The 24,168-nt window shown below is 41.3% G+C and overlaps 1 protein-coding gene across 5 annotated transcripts; it reads left to right on the plus strand.

Moving 5' to 3' along the window:
* The first annotated feature begins 1,855 nt into the window (after nucleotides 1–1,855).
* Nucleotides 1,856–23,622, plus strand: LOC308058865 (granulocyte-macrophage colony-stimulating factor receptor subunit alpha-like). Of its 5 annotated transcripts, XM_080375344.1 has the most exons (13): nucleotides 1,856–4,262; nucleotides 5,517–7,927; nucleotides 8,698–8,791; nucleotides 8,966–9,099; nucleotides 12,672–12,795; nucleotides 14,075–14,204; nucleotides 14,296–14,471; nucleotides 15,848–15,987; nucleotides 19,088–19,126; nucleotides 20,115–20,244; nucleotides 20,669–20,765; nucleotides 21,623–21,704; nucleotides 23,185–23,622. In XM_080375344.1, exons 2-13 carry the CDS (start codon nucleotides 7,922–7,924, stop codon nucleotides 23,257–23,259), a joined length of 1,227 nt encoding a protein of 408 aa, XP_080231470.1. In that variant the 5' UTR covers nucleotides 1,856–4,262; nucleotides 5,517–7,921; the 3' UTR covers nucleotides 23,260–23,622. The 5 variants fall into 5 exon arrangements, with proteins under 5 accessions (XP_080231470.1, XP_080231471.1, XP_080231469.1 ...); XM_080375345.1 differs by having other exon boundaries at nucleotides 1,856–7,927; nucleotides 8,576–8,791; XM_080375343.1 differs by having other exon boundaries at nucleotides 1,856–7,927.
* Nucleotides 23,623–24,168: the final 546 nt, after the last annotated feature.

The raw sequence follows: 24,168 nt of genomic DNA on the forward strand, positions 1-24,168 counted from the left end.
TTTTTGTTTCTTCTTATCAGAAGTATTCATGCAATGTTTCAGCTAAAACACTTCAGTAGTGCTTTGGAAGTTAATACACGACTTTTCAACACCAAGCAAAAGAGTAAAATAAGAACAACCAAACTTAAGGGGGTTATTCAGGATCTTGAGTAGTCCAGTGCCTTAGAAAAGGTATAGTCATTTCAAGATTGTGATCAGGAATAAAAATTTTTCATCTCTATGAAAATCCACTGAACACCAGCCAAGATTAAACCTTTTAGAAATTATCATTTGCTCATACAAAATCATTTGTATGAGCATATATTATTATTATTATTAAAAATATATTAAAATATATTAAAATTAAAATATTAAAGTGTTCAGGAGACAATTTTCTCATAAGTCTTTTTGTTGCCTACAAACTATGCTGCTGCCCACTCTAGCACAGCATGCCCTAGACATTGCTCACAGCCATTTATAAAACCAAACATTTCCTCCCGCTTTTCACCACTTCATATCTGTGGTAGATGAAAAAGTAGCTTAAAATATGATCACTAACAGGTACCAGATATAATTATGTGTATATGGGGGTGGGTGGGAAATGTTGGAAATTGAGCTTTTGAGCTCTCCAGCAGAAGCCTGACACTTGCTAGCTGCAAATGGAACAGGCTGGTTGTAGGGCTTTGTAACATCTGGACAAAACAGAAGCAGCACACCCTGGATCCTTCAATTAGTAAGGAGGTATGAGACAAAACCATCAATTTGGAGGCTAATCACACATTGTGCTTCTGTGGATGGATTATTTAGATTGGGCAAACCTGGGTTTAGAGGCCATTTAGAGCCATGAAGTGCCCAGTGCCATGCCTGTGTCCCATCTCTTATCCAGCCCCATGCCTCTACACCTCTTCTATGCCTGATCCAGTGTCTCTATTTCTAAGGCCTCTACTGTCATCCAGACCTACATTGTATCAATGCATTAGAGTTGTAGAACTTTGGTGGTACCATATAAACAGAAGCAAAAGTAAAACAAGTTAGCCATGGACACCTGGTCAAACGAAACTACAAACAGGCCAAGAAAAGTTCAAGCAGAACAAGCCTAACAAACTCCAGCCCTGAGGCCTTACAAACTTATTACAAAGCTTACGGCCTGGTGCTAGCAATGGCAATACCATATTACAGGGCTACATGGTCACAACAGCTGAGTTCTCTAATACTGCTGTTACAAATGATCTGTTTTTTCTACACATCGGCCTTATTTGAAGAGTGTCTCTACAGAATATACAAAGTTCACCTGTGCCTACTAGGCAACTCTATTCCTGAAGACCTTTTCCAAAGCTTTACATGAGGCTGCTAAAACAACTTCTGAAATTGGTTTGATCTTTGTTTCTGCACTTCTGCCAGAAAAGAAGAAAAATAGGACAGACTGTTGCATAGGGGAATGTCTCAAGTGATTTGCATGTTCTGGCAAACTGAATTCCTGCAAGACAGAAGAGGTGCTGCTGAGGTTAAGAAAAGACTGTGCTAGGTGAAAAAACTCAGTATGGTGGCCCCTAAACTGAGAAGCCAGAGTTAGTTATTATTAAACCAGAGTTTCCTGTGGGAATTTCAGTTTAGTCTGGAGCAGAGCCCTGGCTGGAGGGAAACATGCTTTGAGCCAGCCCATACTGTGAACTGAGCTCCAGCAGAGAGGCACCAAGGGACGTCCTGCAGCAGAGGAAATATAGACCAGACCAGATCAGACCAGACCAGACCAGACCAGACCAGACTAGACTAGACTAGAAAGACTAGACTAGACTAGACTAGACTAGACTAGACTAGAATAGACTAGAATAGAATAATTACAGTTGGAAGGGACCTGCAACTACCACCTAGTCCAACTGCCTGACCACTTCAGGGCTGACCAAAAGTTAAAGCACATAGTTAAGGGCATTGTCTAAATGCCTTTTAAACACTGACAGACTTGGGGTATTGACCACCTCTCCAGGAAGCCTGTTCCAGTGTTTGACCACCCTCTTGGTAAAGAAATGCTTCATAATGTCCAGCCTAAATCACCCCTGACAGCTTTGAACCATTCCCACCTATCCTATCACTGGTTCCCAGGGAGAAGGGCTCAGCATCTCCCTCTCCATGTCCCCTCCTCAGGAAGCTGTAGAGAGCAACGAGGTCACCCCTCAGCCTTCTTGTCTCCAAACTAGGCAAGCCCAAAGTTCTTAGCCACTCCTAACAGGACATGCCTCCCAGCCTTTTCATCGGCTTTGTTGTCCTCCTACGGATGCATTCAAGGGCTTTCACACCCTTCTTAAACTGTGGGGCCCAGAACTGCCCACAATATTCAAGGTGAGGCCACACCAATGCTGAATACAGCGGGGTAACTGCTTCTTTCGGCTGGTTATGCTGTGTTTGATGCACCCCAGGGTGCGGTTTGCCCTCTTGGCTGCCAGGGCACTACTGGCTCCTAGTGATCCTGCTGGCAACAGCACCCCCAGATCCCTTTCTGCAGGGCTGCTCTCCAGCCACTCCTCTCCCAGTTTATACTTGTGTCTGATGTTATTCCATCCTAGGTGCAGAATCTGGCATTTGGACTTGTTAAATTTCATCCCATTAATCATTGCCCAATGTTCCAATCTATCTAGATCCCTTTGCAAACGTCAACAGCACCTCCCAGTCTGGTATCATCAGCAAACTTGCTAATGGTGCATTCAACTCCTGCATCCTAATTGTTTATAAATATTTGAACTGAACTGACTCTAGCATTGAGCCCTGAGGAGCCCTGCTGGTGACTGGTTGCCAACCAGATGTAGCCCCATTCACTATAACCCTTTGAGGTCTGCCCTTCAGCCAGATCTACAAGGTCAAGAGGCAGGAAGCGATGGCAAAGGGCACAGACACCTGGGTCTATGAGGCATGTGAGAACACCTCTGGCATAGTAGATTGCATTTCAAAGCAAAGGTGGAAGACATCATGAGCCATTTAGAGAGGTTACTTGGTACTGCAAGGGATGACCTGTGGTATGCATCATGGTATCCAAGACACAGGAAAGAACAGGAAAGAGGTGCTGGAAGCAAAACCCAAGCTGTTGGTGGGAGTTCAGGACATCCATAGTGGAAGTCTCTGAATTACTGCCGGTGTCTCAGTTAAGAGCTGAGAAATGGTCAGAGCACTAGATCTCAGATCCTATACTGCCCTGAGCAAGCTGAAGTCTGCTCTCATGATATCCAATGTATATAGCATGCTATTTGCCTTCCTTCTTTCTCTTAGGACCTTAAAGTCCACCTCTTCAAGATGCTTGCAGTCAAGACTGTCAATGACTGTCACATCTGTGATCAGTTCTTCTTTGAGGAGTTGCAGATCTGGCTGAGTACCTCCTGCAGTCATCTTGTCCAGCATCTGTATCAAAATATTTTTGCCAGCAACCTCTTGTAATTCTCCTGACTGGCTTGTACCCTGCTATTTTGCCCTTCCAGCAGATCTCAGGATGGTTAAAGTCATCTCAGATGGCTGAAAACCTCTCATGGTAGATAAAGTTCTCTCAGGGTCATAAAATTCCACTAGAACAGATTACCTCCAAGAAGCCACCTTTGAAACCCAATCTTTCTATGATTCTGTGTTTCTAAATAAGTTTTAATCAACAATTTATTTTTAATAGCTTTTTAAAACAACCAGAGCAGGAGCCTTCTGTTTAAGTTATAACTGGCTAAAGATAAGAGCATGTGCATCAGAAGTGGCCAACTAAAGCCAAAGCTAACTTTAATCTAAGGGGAACTAAACAGACAAGGTCTGCTTATGGGCCTCTCCATCCCGCTTCATTCACAGTTGATCATGGCCATTCGTGCACTTACACCCCCATTGCTTTCACGATGAAAACTGGTGAAACTGCAAAGCCATTCAGAGAACTTGTTCACTACCAGCACCCTGATGAGAACACCAGAAATCCTATCCATGAAACAGTGGAGGTGGGTGTATCAGGGTGTTTAAGGTATTCCTTTCCCATGCCTGGGCAAAGACTCGAGATAACACTCAATGTGCAAGGATGGTCAGGCTATATAACCTTCTAACTGTGTGGCTTGGATGTTCATACAGACAGAAGTCCTTTAGCCTGGTCTCCTTGGCTGTTCCTCTGTTCTGTGGAGAAAGAGATTTGTTAAAAACTAGGAAGTTCTTGCTGCAAGGACCAAAAAGAGGGTCATGTCTCCCATTTATATTTTTGCAGTCTACACAAAAGCTGTAACACACCGGCATAGCAAAATACCCAAGCAGTGAGCCCTCCTATTATTGTTGGAATGGTAAATTATTCTCCAGGCTTTTGTGGCTTTTAAGAAAGGTTGGTTTTAATCCTGTTCCTGCAATGACTTTACTCCCTGTAGAGCCAAAAGTTTGTAAACAGCCCAGTGCCTCTGGCTTTCTGTTCTCTCTCTCTTTCTCCTCATTTCTCTTCCAGTTCCTGGATCATAGCAAGGACACTCAGCACTAGTTTTCTGACCTCTAAAAGAAAACAGCCTTTGGTAACACCATTAATAGCACCAGTTTCACTTTTTATTTATTTGTTTGTTTGTTTGTTTGTTTGTTTTGTTTGCAATTTTGAAAGCCTCAAGTGAGGACTTTCCCTAAATATAGATAAGTAAAGAAATCCCCTGGTAGGATGGTTCCTTTGTCTGTGGTGACTCCACTGCCCTTGTGGGCTGTTTAGACTGTTCTCCTGCAGTATATTCCAGTTTAAAAACAAAAACTACCCAAACCCCAAAACCTCAAACCCGAGACTTCCTCTTTGCGTTAGAGGTGTACAATCTGAGAGAGCACCAGAAAGCACACTTCTCTGCTGCCTGCTCTACAGGCTCAGAAGTTGTTTAGAGTGAGGCATTGCCTGGGTGGTGCACAAGTAGCCACAAAGTTGTGAGACTTCAAGTGGAGAAAGAGAACCCAGCACTGGACAGATGTGTTTGCCCTTGTCCACTCACTGTAAGATGCATGATTGGGATGACTCAAAAGCTGGAAGTTGACATCATTTCCCAGGATCAGATTTAGGCAGAGAAAAAGCCCAATTGGTCAGGTCAGTCAACATCCTACTGCATCAACACTAAACAGTGTGATGAAAGAGTGTCTCAGATACAGACGCTGCCCAGCAATGCAGCCACAGCTGTCAGGGGGGCAAAGCCTTGTGGTCCAACTGCTTGTGCCAAGAAATCTCAATGTAACTGTGGAACTACAGCCCCCTCACAGCAAAGCTGCCCTTAAACACTATCCCTAAAGCAGCGCAAGACCAGTAAATGCAACTTGGGTGCAACTGATCCCAGCCTTCCTTGCCCCAGCCAGATCTCTGGGCTGCATGGCTCACCTCAGCTCCCTCCCTTCTTCACTCCTGCAGCGTGAGGCACCAGTGGGTGAGCAGAGCTCCTAGTTTCTGGCTGCTGCTGTAGTGGGGGAGACTGCTTAATGCTCTGGGAACTCACCTACTGGAGGATTCAAACCAAGGGAGCTGAGAGGCTGGGGGAAAGGAGAAAGACAGACGCACAAAAACTCTGTCTTCCTTCTTTTTCCAGAACCCTGTTTGATTGTCTGCGACATTTCCTGTGGCTCTGATTTTATTACCCTGAGCACTCCCTCCCCCCATCCCTTCTCCATGAAATGTAGCCCATTACCACCACAAAAATGAGTGCTTTCTTCCAAAGATGAAGACATAATGAAGTGTAGAGGGGTTCATTCTTTGTAGTCTGAAGTCCTTTCTTCCACCTTTACAGCACAGCAAGTGTTCAGAAAATACCTACATGGGTAAGTGTGGAATTTCTTTAATTTGGAAGTACAATGAAACCTGAGAATGGACATTTCCTCTAAATGACTACCATGAGCCCAGACCTGAAGTGTAAACTTTCAGTTGCTTTGTCTGTTGACATCTTTAATGTGATAGGAGTAGTCATAGTGATTCTTATCAAATAGTTTTTCTAGAACTAAATTTGCTTTTTAGTAGAATATCCACCTTTTCTTATTTGCTCCTCATTCCCACTATTTGCTTCATAACTATGCTTCAGAAAAACTTTGTCATATTTTTATTCTCTCCTACCATATGAAGAAAGTGAACTCCAATTAACTGGTCATGATAAAGCTACCATTGCCTTAGACCTTTCCCTCTGAAAGTACAAAAGACCAGACCAGACTGTTGATTCTCTCTTGATTACTGTTTCTAGGAATGGCGAGCTTTTTAAGTTCTGGATGCTCAAGGTGAGTTGTTCATCTCCTCAACCAATACCAAGTTACTAACAGACTCGATAAAATGCATAAACACAGCCACAGTGCATCAATACATTGTTTTTCAGTTCATGTCTTGCTCTGTGCTTGTAGTACTGCATGTAAGCAGAAATGAAGCTGGTTCAGTTTTTATTTTTGTAGAAAATACTTTTGCAGGCAGAAAGTTACAATATACAATAAGTAGACTTGCTGTGCTACACCTGTTCTCTTTATATTGTATGAGTTGCGGAGAAGAAAGCAGGTCAGAGATCCACTTTGGAGTGTTGCCTGGTCTCAGTAACAACTCAGTTTACATCATTCACGTTTACAATCAACAGAAGAGAATAAATGTGGGAAATTATGGTCCATTTATAGCCCATCAGTCATCAATCTCACACTCTAGCAGGAATCTAGGAAGCAGAAATACTCGTGATCCTAGGCATTTCTGGGTCTCTAGAAAGTGAGTCCTCTTTGTCCCTGAAGACAGTTGGCGTGGCATTATCTTTCACTTTCCCTTTTTGACATAACTATATATCTTTTTTATGTGTGAATAGCTGGTATATGTATTACTCCTGATATGGTTATATCGCTCCATATGTCAATAAAGAAGCAGAAGGGTAGGAATGACCTTGGGATTTTGATGAAGGTGAATCAGGGAGCATCCTGGAAGCATGTTGGGCAGCAGATGACTTTTTCCAAATATAGTGGGCTGGCAGTGGTAGAGAATCACATGGGTGGTTCTCTTTCCTACAAGTTTTTAATTCCAGCAGAACAGATCTGTCTGTTTTCAAGAGGAAAATGTTGACATATCTTGCTGTTTGAAAAATGTCATGTTTTCTAAGGATGATTCAATTTCAACATGTGAAGAAATGAAATTACTTCACAAGGATTATAGATCTGCATATTAAGTAAATTACATTGTATTCCATGAAGAAAAGCCTTTCAGGGTATAAGGGAGCTTTTGATGTACTATTGAGAAGAACACTTTCCTTCAGAAAATGCACAGCTGTGACCAGAGAAGGTATCAAATGCTCAGCAGCAGGCCCTAGAGTGATATATCTTATTTGAAGACTTCATATCCAAGATTTGAAGTCATCTTTATCCACAGGCTTAAGGAACTTTCACAATTTGCATTGTCATCTTCCTGAGTGCCCCCACAGAGCATCCCTGCCCAGCCCTCCAAGGCTCACCCACCCTGCCCAGGGCCCAGGACCCCATGTCAGCACCCCTGGTGCCCCTGGCTGCTCCTGGCTGGGGGTGGGATGGGCCCTGGCTGCCAGATCCCACCCTGACCCACCACGGGGAGCCCCCACAGCTCCCAACCCCCAGAGATGGTTTGTATTGAGAGATACTTTGTACTGCTCAGTATTATTTAGATCTAGAGAGAAATACCTGTAAAATAAAAGTTTTTTATGCACTCGCTGGATTCTCAAGCACCAGTGGACTCTCTACAGCAGAAAGGAAAATTTAACCGGCTAACGGCTTGTTCCTGTTCTATGAAATCAAGAGCTGTGCAATTACTCTAATTTGGTAAGAATCAGGAGGGAAGTGATGAACATCATATCTTGCAACACTTCCGATGGCACGACAGTTCCCAAAACACAGTCTGCAAGGGAGACAGCCCTATTTATAGGCATGCTATCACTTAAAATCTGAGTCTTCCTATCTCCTCTGAGCCTGAAGTCTATGATAGAAAGGTAAACCAGATAAAGACATTCTGAAAATGAAGGTAGGTCCATCTTTATCTTTCCAACTATTTTGTTTGCTGAGGTATTCACTGAGACTCTAGAAAGTCCAGAGCTGGAGGGGTGATGTCCCAGGCAAAACCTAAAAAGCTGTCAGAGCAATAAATGGTGCTAAGTTGAAAGAAGTTTTTTGCAGATGAAGTACCTACTGTCTGCTAAGAAAGGTCCTAGTCACAGTTTTGATTTTCTTACTGGGTTTGGTACTGGATTTGTAAGTTGGACACCACTCCTAGATCCACAAGTACGTACTCAAAAACTTTCTTGAAAGTACATAAACTAATACCTTCACCAAACTTACTATATTCACCATTGGGTAACTTGGACTGATTGATAACGCTGTGACCCATTTTGATATTTTCTATTTGCAGCGGTTTACCCACCCCCTTGAAGTCTATTCATCCTAACTTTTGTATATAGCAGACAGATAAATAAACTTTAGACCTTAAAGTAGCAGTTGCCAAACGCATGTATGTAAGTTTTATGAAGTGCCCTTGAGATCACGAGCTTTACAAATCATCACACAAATTTTTTCGTTACAGAAAAGGGCAACTTCTTTTACTTTGTTACTGTTTATTTGAACATTTTTGTGACTGCTTGAGAAGCCTGTCTAATCTTGCCTCCCATAAAAACAGAAACATGGCCAGATGGTGTAGAAGCAGACATACGAGCAAGTCAAACTACACAAATTCAGGGTAGAGTGGTTCACACTGGCATCCTTCACCTTGAGCAAGTTTCACTGTTCTCTCTCTCCAAGAAGGAAGAGATGGTGGCTCCTCGTGCACTCATCTCCACGACCCAGTGGATGTTGCTGATCACCCAGTTGTGTGCTGGCTGGCACTGCACAGACTGTGAGTAGAACACTTCCATAGGGCAATCCTCTGAAGTGAAGTGTAATGTGCTTCTCATTAGGGGTTGCTGTGCTTAATTTTCCTTGTCTTAGATGTGCTAGGTAGTAACCTCTGCACCCAAAAATCTGGGAATCAGTCCTGCACCTTACTGATCCTGTTATGTGACACTTGCAGTGGAAATGCCAGACTCACCTATCAGAAATTTGATGCTGGATCAGTGGAAAATGGAACTGAATTGGATGAGCAGCATGAATTTCACTGAGGACTGGTGTTCAGTGACTGCAGGAGATTTTTCCATGACTGTAATGGTAAATTTGCTATGTAAAGTTTTAAAAGACACATCATTACACTTTCTTCTTTTTCTTTCATATCCTCCAGTAACTGAAAAAAGTATCCATGTTAAGAACAAGATTGTGTTTTAGCAGTGTTTTCTAGATTTGTTGAGACCTATCATGGTACTGAGGCATACCCAACCACTCTGGCTGTTCTTGTGAAACTCACCTTCAGAGGTCTTTGTGGAATCAGTGCCTTGATGAGACTGAAGTGTAAAATTGCCTCTTTTCCTAGTTTCAGAGGAACTTTTGTGAGAGGCATGTATAGCTGTTCAGAAAAGAATTTTTTAAGTACAAAGGACAGATTTAATTAGATACATGGGTCCTTACTGACTTACCTAAAAACAAGACATAAGCATTCAGGGGCATTGGAGATGCAATGATATGCTTGTTCAGGGCTGACTGCTAGGACACAGAAGCCTGTAAAGACAAAATATTTCTGGAGTGGTTTCTGAGGGGCAGGCAGGTTCATGCAGTCATAAAATGGTTTGGGTGGTAAAAGAAATGAAAGATCTAGTTCAACCCCCTTGCCATGAACAGGGACATCTTTCAGTTGATCAAGTTGCTCAAAGACACATCCAACCTGACCTTGAACACTTCTAATGATGGGGCACACACAACTTCTCTGGCCAACCTGTGCCAGTGCCCCACCACCTTCATCATAAAAAATGTCTTCCTTATGTCCAATCTAAATCGACTCTCTTTCAGTTTAAAACCAGTGCCCTTTGCCCTGTCACTACAGACCCTGGTAAGAAGTGTCTCTCGGTCTTCCTTAGAAGCTCCCTTTATGCATTGAAAGGCCACAACAAAGTCTCCTCAGAGCCTGCTCGTCTCCAGGCTGAACCACCCTAACTCTCTCAGCCTCCCTTCAGAGGAGAGAGGTTCCAGCCTTCTGACCACTCTTGTGGCCCTCCTCTGGAACCCCTCAAACAGGTCTTGGTCTGTCTTGTACTGGGAACCCCAGAGCTGGACGCAGTACCTCACGTGGGGTCTCATGAGAGTAGGGTAGAGGGGGAGAATCACCTTCCGCGACCTGCTGGCCACACTTGTGCTTATGCAGCCCAGGAGGTGACTGGATTTCTGGGCTGTGAGTGCACGTTGCCGGCTCATGTCCAATTTTTTGCCTGCCAGTATCCTTAAGTTCCTCGCTGCAGAGCTGCTCTCAACCCGTTCATCCCCCAGCCTGTATTGGTTCAGGGGACTGCCCCAACCCACGTGCAGGACGTTGCACTTGGCCTGGTCGAATTTCATGAGGTTTGCATGGGCCTGTTCCTCCAGCCTGTCAGGGTCCCTCTGGATGGCGTCCCTTCCCTCCAGCAAATCAGCTGCCCCACTCAGCTTGGTGCCATCTACAAACGTGCTGAGGGCGCACTCTATCCCACTGTCTATGCCATTGATGAAGATGTCAAATAGTACTGGTCCCATTACAGACCCCTGAGGGACACCACTTGTTACCGGTTTCCACGTGGACAGCAGGCCATTGACAACTGTAAATCTTTGGATGTGCATATCCAGCCAGTTCCTTATCATCTAGCAGCCTGATTGTCAAACCCATACCTGTCCATTTCAGAGGCAAGGATGCTGTGTGGGACCATGCCAAAGATCTTACAGAAATCCAGGTAGATGATATATGTTGCTCTTACCCTAATGCAGTCCTCCATTGAAGAGAAGAATTAGCTTACTCAGGCAGAACTTGACCTTAGTGATGCCATGTTCGCTGTCTCTGATCACCTCCCTGTTCTCTGTATGCTTCAACATAACCTCATGGAGGATCTGTTGCATGACTACCAGGCATGGAGGTGAAGCTGACTGGTCAGTAGTTCCCAGGATCTTCCTTATGACCATTTGTAAAAATGGGTGTGATATTCACTTTTCTCCAGCCACTGGTACTTCATCTGACTGCCATGACTCTTTAAATATGATGGAGTGACTTGACAACTACATCAGCTAATTCTCTCAGGACTGTAGGAAGCATCTTGTTGGATCCCATGGACTTCTGTATGTTCAGGTTCTTCAGGTGGTCTCAAACATGATCTTTCTTATGATGGAAAGAACTTCATTCCCCCAGTCCCTGCCTTGAGATTCGGGGACTTGAGACATGTGGGAAGAGTGGTTGCCAGTGAACACTAAGGCAAAAATTTATGGAGTTCCTCAGCCTTCTCCATGTCAGTTGTCACTAGTCCTCCTGTCTCATTTATGAGGGACAGTACACTTTCTTTAATCTTTCTTTTCTGACCAATGCACCAGTAGAAGCTCTTATTACTATTTTTCACATTCCTTGACAAATTCCAGACCTAAACTTCAGCACCAATTCAGATCCAAACTTTTGATTACAGACAGGAGATCTAGAACTCAGATCTTGTGTAAATGGATTACTTGAGAAATGTCATAACTTTATGAAAAGACAAATTCTGCTTCTGATTTAGTCTGGTTTCCATACCTATGAAGAGAAGACAGCAAGCTAAGCATTTCCTGTTTTGCAGCTACTATGTTTTTTAACCAAAATAGTTTTCTTTTTCACTGGCCTTTACAAACTGCACAGATAGTTTGAAGCAAGTCATGAAGCTGTCCTCTTGGGATTATCCCTGTACATGTATCACTTCTGCCTTAGCTAAATTTTCTTCCTGTAGAGTTCAAAGTTGTCTCCACCCATTTGCCAAATATTTCTTGTGCATCTGACTGGGTAGGTTCTGTCCAAAATGAAGTTGTTTCAGGAGCAGGAACTGTAAAAGGAAGGTATTGGTTTTGGCGCTCTATTTCGCATAAATAGAGAGCAAGCGAGCATTTTACACTACACTACTGTGTCAAGCAAGATGTATACTACATCTATGGTAAACTTCTGTAGGCAGTATCTAGAAAATTCTGACATGTGGGGACTCCTGTGATAACTTCATGCATTTATACCACCTGTTCAAGTAATCACAGAATTGAGTAGATTCACGTCATCCTCATTTCAACTATCTAAGCATGGAAGTTATAGTCCTCTAAGCTCTGAAGGCAGTGTATCCCATGCATCTTACATTCCACTGTTGGTGCCTTCATTCATCACTGCATAGACAAGGCACCTACATGACTTAGATGCTAGTTTTTAGAAAACTGATGTTCATGGAGATGAATCTCAAGCCAGCTCCTTGCCTAGGCATTCATTTGTGAGGTATCTCACTTTGTCTTTCAAAGGAGTACAAAGCATATTACAGCCATCTGTTGACCCTTATGAAACCACATATGCTCTATTTTGAGGCAGTTCAACTGATTTGGTGGACTATGGGTAGAAGGAGGGGAGGAACTGCTATTCCTAACACTTCCATGAGATTTTCTGGAGGGAAGCACTGAACTCTTCACCTTACAGTGGTGGAAGTTCATTACCCAAAGCTTCTGGGAAAAGAGTTCTCAAACCTGAGAAGACATCAGTATCTACATTACTCACTTCACAGTAGTCCCACTGTTACAAATCAAGCACAAGCTAAAGCAGTTTCTACAGGGAGCAGCACTGCGTAAACCAATAGATGAAAAACTAAAAAGTAAACCTTCTGCATGACATTTTTCAGGCAGAGGACATGAAGTGCACATTTGGAAATACAGCACCTCCTCTGCACAATGGAGCAAGCTTTTCTGTCACAGCTGTGAACATGAATGGCACATACTCAACCGTATGCAGATATATTCCTCAAGGTAATATGCTAGACTTTGGGAAAGGATTTGCCTACTTCCAATGGCCTGGGGGTAAAAGAAAAACTGAAACCATTCATCCCTTAATTTATTTGTTTCCTCTAGGATGAACAGTTTCTCGTTCACAGCCTTATGATAAGAAAAGGAGTTTCCTACAACTAGCTCAGCAATTTTTCAGTCTGCAGTTGCCACCTTACTTGGTGCCATCTTTTTAATTACTAATTCTCTTTTAACTGTTCATGCTAATATTTTATTGACTGCATTTGAATGTCTTTAAAAATTCAAGTGAAACACATTTGTGGCTGTAGTTTTGAAATTCTTCATTGAGAAATCTGTGACATCTTGAATTTTGTCACCGCATATCTCATGATGTAATGCCCAAGCCTTTGCAGTGTCCCATCCACAACAATGGAAGGTCTGAGAACATTTACTCCTCTTTGTATGAGGGGGGTAATATATATAAGACTGTTAAGAGAATGAAGTACAAGATCTGCTCATTTAAGCAACATGGAGTTGGCATGTACTAAACAGCACAGCTTCCTGCATCATCAAGCTCAAAATACTTGATAATTCTTTATAAAAGGATGGATAAATCATCCTTCCTTTTAAAGTGTATGTTTAGTTTCCTTATTGGGTTTTCTTGAGGCTGGGCGTTAAGAAGTAAATTGAAATGTTTGTGATCAGAAGATTCCTCATGTCAATCCCAGGTGGAAGAAGGTATCACTGCAGAGTACAAACACCTCACAAGTTTACATTTACACCTCCCTGAGGTCTTGAAAAAGTTCACAACTCTGCACTTCCCTTTCTGTCCTTCTTTGGAGTCCACAGGGACCCTCCTCATGCTATCCACTCATTTGACAGGGCACTGAAGAACATCCCTCAAATAGAAATGCTATGGCAGGGTACAGAAGGATGATAGGTGACTGTTTTGCTTTGTGGCATCGTGGCACCAGTCTCCTTTTGAACAGGAACAATTGAAAGCACAGGGGTATGCACTTCAGCTGTCAGCCTGTACTAGAGCAGTGTAGGCTCCCCTGAGACTTACTTTATCAGATGCAGCTATCATATCTTTGGAGGATTTATCCATGACAAATTACTCATTGAATCTGTCAGTGAAAATATCTTCCAATGTTACTCCCTAAAATGAAGCAAGTAATTCCTAACCCAAGCAATAACCAGCTGCAGTCACAGGTGTCTAACATATCTAAGCATGTACCAAGACCCTCCAGCCTGGATCCAGTCACATGATTTTTCCTCATCACGGACATTCCTGTGTTTGCAGGCATAAATGGGTCAGCCATTGAAAACTTCTCCTGTGTGATTTATAACGTTTCCCTCATGAACTGCACGTGGCAGGCAGGCAGGGATGCTCCAGAAGACACTCAGTACTTCCTCTACTGGCAGAACTCGAGGTAAGTAGATCTGCTTGAGCTAGGGAAGTCTGAGTTCTCATTCAACATGTCACGCTGCCCATGTCTAACTAAAATGCCTTGCTGTCTACAGGTATGATGATGCAATGGAATGTGAGCTTTACATTACAGATGAAAATGGCAGAAACACGGGATGTAGATTCCAAAATGTGAGGATAGATGTTAATAAAGCTTATTTCCTGGTGAATGGGTCTAGCAAGGACTCCCTGATCCAGTTCTATGATGAGTACATTCAATTGTATAAAATTGGTAAGTAAAAATTTCTTTCTGCTTTATTTTCATTATTTTATGAGGGTAGTAGAGCATTTATCCTTGAGAAGGAACTAAGTGCCCTGTCTCAGTAGACAAAATAAGACTGTGGCCTCTTCAAGAAAATCTATTCCCCAAGCAAAAGGGCAATGAGGGAAATTAAACAAGAAAGCTCCACAGCTACAGCTTTCCTTATATTATTTAGCAAACTACCCTTATTGGTTTTAGGTTTTCCGCCAGAAAGGTCCCCAGGACTTAAGAAATTGTACTTCCCCCTGCTAGCCTTCCAATAAGGGCCAAAGACCTTTCAACAGAGGAGACTTTTCAAAAGTTCATCTGAGCATGATTGCTTCTCATTGCCAGTGGGGACAGCATATGCCAAGACCATACCCTTCATTAACGAAATCAATATACGTACAAAATACCCCATTTTTTCCTGTGCTCTTTCACATGCGGCGCTCTGCTTGGAAGCATCCTGTGCAATTACTTCTACTGTAGCAAAGCCTTTTTGGCAAAGTCCCACTGATTTTGGTATTGTCTCCAAAAAGATGGTCAAACAAGGCTTCATTCTTTCTATAAGGAGGAATTAAGCTTCCTTCTTGAGCATCAACTCTACCGAGCGTCAACTCAAGGGGAAACAAGACTGTTCTTTGACTAAATAGCCCATCAGAAATAAGCCATGCCTGTCTCTAAAGATTGATGTAAAATAGTATAGATGAAACTAAGCTTTCCCATCAATCTTTTATCACCCTTTCTGTCATAAGTAACTATCCTCTGCTGTTACAATAATCAAGTCCTTGGCAATGATGAAAATGTAAAGGTCCTCATCTTTTTGCTCACATCTATGAAATGAGGGAAGATACGTGAAGGAGTTGGCTAGATTCTTAAAGCTGAAGCATCTTTCTCATAAGTGTATGGATAATTTTGTGGAAAGAGGGAATAAAGTGCATAGTTCACAACACCAAGCAAGCAACACTTTCATGTCACAAAAGCATCATGTGAGGAGGCCTGAAGAAATAAATGATCTTTGGATTTCTTACATTAGGGTGAAAATCAGCTTGTTCTTCTGCAGTAGAAGCAGCCTTACAAAAGAAGACAGGACTCTACCTTCTTAGTCTAGTAAATGGATGGAACTTGTATCTTTGTATGCTCCTAAGTCACCTTCCCTGGCTTAGTCCCTGTATTTTTCTGATCCCGAGGAAAAGATTTAAAGAACTTTGGTCTTTTGATTATTTCTAACAGAGTTGCTAAGAAAAATAGATACAAAATAATATCTTTCTTCATAGAGATGTTACTTGCAATTGCACTCTCTTTTATCAAAGCAAAAAGAGATCAAGTGATTTAAATTATTTGAATTCTTGGTTATATAATTTCAGAAAATCTCATGCCTCCATCAAATATCACTGTCAATTGTGATGAAATTAAAAATGATTGCATAATCCAGTGGCAACGACCCCAAATAAATCACTCTAACCAAGACAAGTGTTTTAAATATGAAATCAACATAAAGTATAAGGTAAGAGGTATTTCTTCACCTACATTTAACATTAGTACATGTGTTTGCATTTACCAATATGCATGATTAAAGATAAAAATCAGGCTCTCTTGTATGGTTACCCTTCTTCATAAGATAGCACCATACTCCTTTGTGGCTGTGCCTTTCAAGCACCCTGTTATGCCATATTGCACCATATTTTTTTTATCCTTGTTCCCCGGGTGAGGTATTGCTGGAGATACACTGGATGACGGTTACTGTGACTGTGTGGAACTAAGGGGAGAAGTGTGGTTAATCAGGATTTCAACATATCACAGCTTTGGCTGTGGCAAAACTCAGAAAAGGCCCTTCTTTCACTAAGACCTGTTAGATCTGTCCAGGATTAAGTGACCTTCCAGCGACTGCTGCTCTGTGAAAGGGCAGAGCTGGGCTGTAAATACCCAATGGAGAAATGTGCATCCACTTAGCAAGTATGAGTTGATCAACGTGAATGAAATTTTGCTATATATGAAATGTAAATAGCTCATCCAGACATCTTATATAAGCAACACACCTGTTGGTCCAAAAATTGAAGCTGTATAATGTTCAATAAAAGGGAAATAAATGTGAGAGACAGCAGAAAGGCAGAGTAATCACAGATTGCTGAAAGAACTATTTAAACGACTGAAAGTCCAATTCGGACCTTGGCTTTACAAGTCTTTTTGCAGCCATAGGAAAGAGGTGAGATTGCTGTGCTCCGCTCGCCCTCTGGCAGAATTGCGTCCAATGACCACAAGGTGGCAGACAGTGACTACAAAGGAAAAAGCTGCCTGTTTTACAACCAGACTTGGCCGCCTAGTGGCTGACTGAGGGCACTCCCTAGATTGCTGCTATCGGGAGCGTAGTCTAGGTCGGGCTCGCTATTTCATGGATAAGTTTTCTTGCAAGCCCACCTAACTGATACAAAACTGCATTACTTCCCTGAATCCCTTGGCCGTTGCAGCAAAGAAAGCTTCTAGAAAGCTCTGTGTGACATTGGAATCAAAGTGCATCGCAGTAAAGTAATACATACTTCTTAATGTCTTCTAATACAACTAATATTCAGTTTACAAAGAATATTCAATTCACATACAGCCTGAATTGCCTAGAATTTTTGTAATAATTATTAGCAATTTTCACGTCAAGATCCAGCAACTACAGTGTTGTAAAATTTATTGCATTACTATTGCCAGGTATAAACTTGTATTGTTTTACTAATATACTATGACCAACATATATTGTATTAGTCAGCCTTTAAACTTTATTTTCACAATTGGAAATTACTTGGATTGGGAGCAAACAAAAACAAAAAGGTAATACCATGAGTAACATAATTTCAATCACATTTTTTCATGTCTGACACCAATAAATTAAATTTGTTGAGGCTCTTGGTTTCTCCTCCAGTGATGTTTTAAGTTAAGGCTTTATAGATCAGGATGTCTGGGAAACCCGAGGACAAACCTTAACAGTGAAAACTGAGCTAAATAGGAACCAAATACTTCAGCCTTTCCAGTGTCCCAACAGGCCTGCATTCTCCTTAACCTCCCTTTTGCTGCCAGTGCACTCATAAAAACCTTTCTTGGGTTCACCTCCCTCACCAGCCTTAACTCCAGCTGAGCTTTGTCTTTCCTGACTCCATTCCTACATTCCTACACTTGGTGAGATGCATCCCACTCCTGCTCAGTAGTCCCTGTTTCTCAAAAAGGGTCCCAAGGTCATAGAAGCCAAAGCCCTGGCTATGACACCAGCCTCTCAGACAGGAGTTGACCTGCTGGATGACTGCAGTTCTGCTCAAGCCTTTCCCTCTCACTGAAAGGCCTGAGGAGACACCATCTGGGCTTCCTGCCCTTCACCATCCTCCCAGCTCTCTGCAACCACCCTCAAGACCATCCTGGTTACCCCAGCCATATCATTGGTGCCCACACAGGAGAGCAGGAAGGGTCAATAGCTCAATGGCCAGACAAGTCTGGCAGTCCTGCAGCATCTGGGGTCCTGGCCCCAGGCAAGCAGCAGACCTCCTCCTTCAGGTCAGGTGAGAAGATTGGTGCCACCATCCCCTGCAGCAGGGAGTCTCTTTTTAATTATCACACACACTGTCTCCTTCATTTTTTTTGAAACGCAGTGCCTTTTCACACATGTGTTCCTCCAGAATTTGCAAAAGACCACCTGTCCTTCTGGAATCCACTTTCTGAAGTCATTCATGACTCGTTGTTTTGATTTCTCATGTATTATTTCAGCATAAACACAAAAAAAGGGAGACTATATTGTTGCACTTCCTCCTAGATGGATTCCTGTGCTTAACCTAGCTTGTTTACAGATTCTAGAAGCTGTCCTGTACAACAACATGCTTTGCAAATTCAGGTTCAGGTGCCACATGAGCATGCATGCAGTTGTTTCATAAAACAAGTTTGGATAAAGTTCTTTTTGGTTTAAAATTGAGTAATACAAAATTCAAAATAATTAAAAAATTGCATAACTCTGGCAGGCTAATGGAGTTGATACAGTCCACAGTCATTAGTTGTGTGTGGTCACTGCATTACATTGCAGTCATTAAGGCTATTCAGAAGACATGAGTGAACTTTACTGTATTTAGCTGGAGAGCAGCTTAAAATATCTGTGAATCCATGTCAGTCCTGAATATTTTCATCTGAGGAAAAAGGAAACAATATTAACACAGAATTTGCAATTAAATATAGAGACATCTATTGTAAAATATAAACAGTAGATGTAAACTAAAAAAGTTTATTTCACAGATTAGTTTTTTTCTTAGTGTCTGTAAGAATAAAGTTACAGTTTTCATTCAGGTCTGGTTTCCTTGTACTTCAGTTTTATCACCAATCTGGAATAAAATTTATTTCTCAACTCTGGTGGTAAGGAAAACAAATACTTTTCCTTAGAAGAATTAGTCACTATGTAAACTTGGCCTTTGAGATTAACTATATATTAGATACTAAACGGTAGATAAACTACCAGTTCTTCTGAACAAACTGTTAAGTAGATAAGAAAGAGTAATGCAGAAAAGGGGACAGTAAATAAAAATGACTTATTATGTTAACACAAAACAAGCAACCAAAAGAATCATGTTTGTTTTCTCAATTTACAGGATAATCCTGAGGGAAAACCCATATACGCTTCTATACAAGTAAGTCTGCTTGTCCTGTTAATCAGCAATACATGTTATTTTCATAGTCATTTGTGAAAAGTAAATAGTATGCCAATGCCTTTAAATCAGTATGCGTTCAATGCCCTATGCTTTATGAGATCCTTATTTAGAAATTCCATTAACGGGTCAAATTGCTAAATTATCATGACATGTTATTTATTATACATTCAAGGGCAGAACTCTATTACTATTTTGCAAGTATTTTGAAAAACCTTCCGTTTTTTTATTATATTGTCCACTCTCCCCCTCAACTATTTGGAACAGAATTTGAAGTTACACATCACTGACAGCAGAGAAAAGAGACAAAGAGGAATCATCTTCTAGGAATATAATTTTGTTTATGAAAAACAAAGACTACAAAATCCCTTTGGGATGGAGGCTGCCCTCCAGGTATGCTGCACCTCCTTCTAACCTGTGCAGCTTGCACATCCCACCTCTATCCTGAAAGTCTCCAAGAGCAAATACATTTCAGCAAATTCTAGTAACGCTAAGTATTGCAGTCCTCTACTTATTTTTCAGATTTGGCTGGATAGTTATGCTATTCCTGAAAAGTCGTAATGCAAACACTGAGGAAGGTGAGGTGCATACAGTTTACTCCTCAAATCACTCAATCCTAGCAGTAATGAAATGAGACAATTCAAGATATTTTTCTGTGTCTGTCAGTGTGCTGAGGGAAATTGTCAGTAAATCAAACTATATAATAAGAAGTTACAAGATATGATGTAAAAGACTAAAAACTTCTAAATTTAAAAAGTTTACTGACGGGGTTTTTTTAGATACACAGATGCATACGTTTTTATACATAAAGAACATGAATATGTTTATTTTTTGCTCTGGAACAGCAGCCTACTTTTACAAGCAATGCTCCCATAGCCTCGTAGAAGTTTCACTGGTAAACGACACTTGAATATTATCAACACCTAGACATATAACAAAGAAAAACAACTCAGCTTTGCTTTGTTTTTAGGAAGGGGGAAGTAGTCACACATTGCATAGATCCAATGCAAGAAAGAAGCACCACTTGAAAATGAGAGCAGCTGGCAGTACCTGCCTCGTGAGCCCAACCTGGGGGGAGTGGAGTGTGCCCGTTGAGTTTGGTAAGAACAAATCCATGCCTCGGGCTGCTCTCCCCACAGCGATGTCCAGTCTACCTCACACACTGCTGCATACCGATGGACACACAGATATATAAAGGATTGGCTAACATTTTGTTTTACTCCACACTACAAAGAGGAAGAAGAGACTTAATAAATGTCTTTACACTCCAACACTGGAAATAAATACAAAAAGTTACATTTGCAGCTGAAGTGACACCTGCTTACTGCAGGGGATGGACAAACAGGCTCAGTGCTAGTCCATTCCAGTAGACATTGCAGCTAAGGTGCTAAAGAGTTGATTTTTATACCAAGTGAAACCTTTCAGACTGACATTCATCAGTCAGTCACCAGCGCAGACGTTTGACACAGCTGTGCATCTATTCATCTTCATTAACAATAATACTTTATGACTTTTCTCTTTCAGGAAATGAAGAAATTATTTCTTCTTCAGTATGGATTTTACTTGTGGTAGCAGCTGTGACACTCTTAATGGCAATCATCACAATTTTGTTCTGCAAAAGGTAAATTTAATTTATGCATTTATTTTATTTTTTGTGGTTGTGTGAAATATATCTGCAGTTCTTAAATAAAGTAGAGGTGTCTCTGTATAAAATGTTTTCACTCACACTGTAGTAGAAATCAATCCAAATGAGTGATCCTGAGGCAAGTACTATAATCTTGATGCCCAAAGTGCCTCCCTGGCTGATCCACACAACTTTTTCAAGGGTCCCTTCTGTCAACATGGCAAGGAAAGCAATTACATGCTATTACTTATATTAACAGTACAGCTGCTCAGAATATTTGCCATCTAGACTGTCTATGCAATAGGTTTTCCGATTTCTTGAACTGCTGAATTTATTGCAAACACTCAGGTTGACTGTACTTACCTATAAAGATTTTGCAACGTTTACTAGAATAGTTCTAGCAAAATGAAAGTATCTGAAAGCACATAAGCTAAGCAGCTTGCTTCTTGAAATAAAACATGTAAGCAAAACAGAAAGAAAATGGATATTCTGCCGTTTCACGCACTTTGTATAGAAATAGACAGTAATTCAGAGAAGATACTGTTCCTCCAACTTGTTAAAAATTTTATACCCACTTGTCACTGGTTGTAGTGACTTAAAGAGCAGGACAAATTCCTTTTCCTTTCAAAGAAGAAAATAACAACTAGTGAATCCTTAACCAAAAATGAAACTATTACCATCCAAATTCTTATTGTTTTCTTGATATGTGTTCATTCTGTGTTGAGATCATGCATATTTTTCATTTCTTTTCTATGCTGGCAGTGGAAGACAAGAGCTGGTTCAAGGGTGCAATTGTTTTGACACATGACGCTTACTTAATTCTTCTTTTCTATTTCATCCCTCTTGATCTCCAGGACTAGCTGTTGGGAAGCAGCATTTCCACAAATCCCAGGGCCAAAAAATGCATTTAATGGACTGCCTGATACAAATCCAGAGGTATGTTCTCTTCCTATTTTACATTCGTTATGTGAAAAGTATGTAAGACTCTACTGCAGGTATTTTTTAAATTATAAGGAACTTAACACAGAGGATAACTCTGCCATATTTTGAGGAATAACAAGAGAAAAATCAGCAGGCAAGTTCTTTAAGGGAAGTAAATGTAGTGCTCTTCCAGAACCAGGGAGTTTCTCCCATCCCGGTCTCACAGGTGCAGGGACTGATGCTCCCATTGGTAGGTCCAGACAGCAGCAAAGGCTGTGCATTTTCCCAACATGAGGCACACACATGTACAACACACACAGAGGACACTAATGCAACCAGCTACAAATGCCACCACAGGTGCCTTTACCAATACCACTTCAACACCAGCAGCAGTCACATAAATAGGGTCACAGACATGCCAGTCCTCCTGCTCCCCTCCAGCTGAGCAGGGCTGAAATTTGCCAGTGAGACGTGTGTACACACTCATTCACTTCATTCACAACAACCATAAATTTGCAAGTTCCTCACAACTGATCTCTACGTTCATATGCTGGTTCTCCCCGCTAGGTTACCATCTCTTACCTTGGGTGTCTCCAGGTGCAGGCCTCTCCTACTCATCCACTAGTCCAGCTTCAAGGAAGTTTGCTAACAAGACACACACACAGGATAGAAAACAGGGTGACACAGAAAACAGTTCAAAATAGGGTTTTATAAGGTAACAGGACATACTGCAGTGGTCACACAGAGCATTTGACCAGACCAGCATAAGGACCAGCATCTCACTTGCACCCTTTTCCTGTCCAGCAGTTGATCAAGTTACGTCCAGTAATTTCTCATGGTCTGTTCAATTACCTAAACTTCAGGCCAATGTGTATTCATCTACTTTCATACCTTAGTGAAGTTAATCCTTTTGTATGAATTCATAGAATTATAGAATTGCTTAGGTTGGAAAAGACCTTTAACCCAGCACTGCCAAGTCCGCCACTAATCCATGTCCCTAAGTGCCACATCTAAACACCTTTTTAAGTACCTCCAAGGATGGTGACTCTACCACTTCCCTGGGCAGCCTGTTCCAATGCTTGACAACCCTTTCAGTGAAGAAATTTTTCCTAATATCCGATCTAAACCTCCCCTGGTGCAACTTGAGGCCATTTCCTCTTGTCGTATCACTTGTTACCTGGGAGAAGAGACCCACACACACCTCGCTACAACCTCCTGCCAGGTAGTTGTAGAGAGTGAATTCATTTGCGATGATCTGGGGTAACCTGTGTGGTGCACTGGAGAAAAACACGTCCTCCCTGTCCATGACAGCATTACAAAGTTGCTGAAATTTCACTGTTATGTCCAGCTAAGGAAAGGTTATCAGCTAAGAAAAAAAGCAGCAAAATATCTCTATAAAATATGTAACAAAAGTTTAAAAACTCTCAGTATTATGCATAAGTATATGCTAACCTAACATGTATAAAACTAATAGAAGTTTTTATTTTCCCTTCAGCTGATGGAGAGCAAAATTCAGACAATAACATCTGAAAATGAAGAGATAATATTAGTTTCTGATGTAGTGAAATAACCAAGAAACTAAGGAATTTTAAAGTGCATTTTGTAGCTCAGGCAACTTTATATTCCTGTGGAAAGCCTGGAATCACTTTCCTCCTCCTCTTGGCAAAAACAGAAATGCAGCCAAGAAAGAATGATACCTCACATGTAATTTTTTAAAATGCCGTTATATTTTCTTTTAATTTTGGCTAACTTTAACTGTTTGGGTAACTTTTCCTGATTGGATATCTTCCATTTGGTGAATATGATTGAAATATTTCCATTGAGAAGTTTTAGGTACATTTTAATTTGTTTAAGGAAAAACAATGGGTTTGTCTTACATTAAAAAGAATAAGAATGAATGTATTGAGATGAATAAATTTTTTTAAAAAAAATCGATGGTGTATGAAAGCTATTGTTATACTGTCAAGAATGGGTCTATTCACACCTGAAGTTTCCTCAGATCTCTTAAAGTACACACGGGCAACTAAAAAATTGAGAATGGGATTGAAAACAGGCTGACACATCGAGCGATGGCCTGTAATCAACAGGAATCTCAAAGGACAGGAGTATGTCTAAAACCCTAACTAATCCTAAAGCCTAAGTGCATTACTTGTAAGTTAAGAGATCAGCCACCGTAAACTTGATATCAGCCCAGAATTTACTTCTGTTAGTACCTAGCTCTTCATGTTCTTGCTGCTTACTTGCCTTTCTACCACTTCAGTATTCTAAAATATTGAGTGCATGACTCATTTAATCCCTGTATTCTTTCATTCCAGTAGAGGTCTTTACTATCGAGCTGAGCACTAAGTTTTCAGAGCCACAGGGTTAGGACAAGGTACTAGAAAAACAGGCCAGGCTGTTGTTGAATGCAGTGACTGGTCATGAGCGACACTCCTCAGGGATCAATGCTGAGACTCAGAGTGTTTAGTGATAACAGTAA

The sequence above is a fragment of the Falco punctatus genome, assembly GCF_963210335.1.
Source record: "Falco punctatus genome assembly, chromosome: 2".
NCBI lineage: Eukaryota > Metazoa > Chordata > Aves > Falconiformes > Falconidae > Falco > Falco punctatus.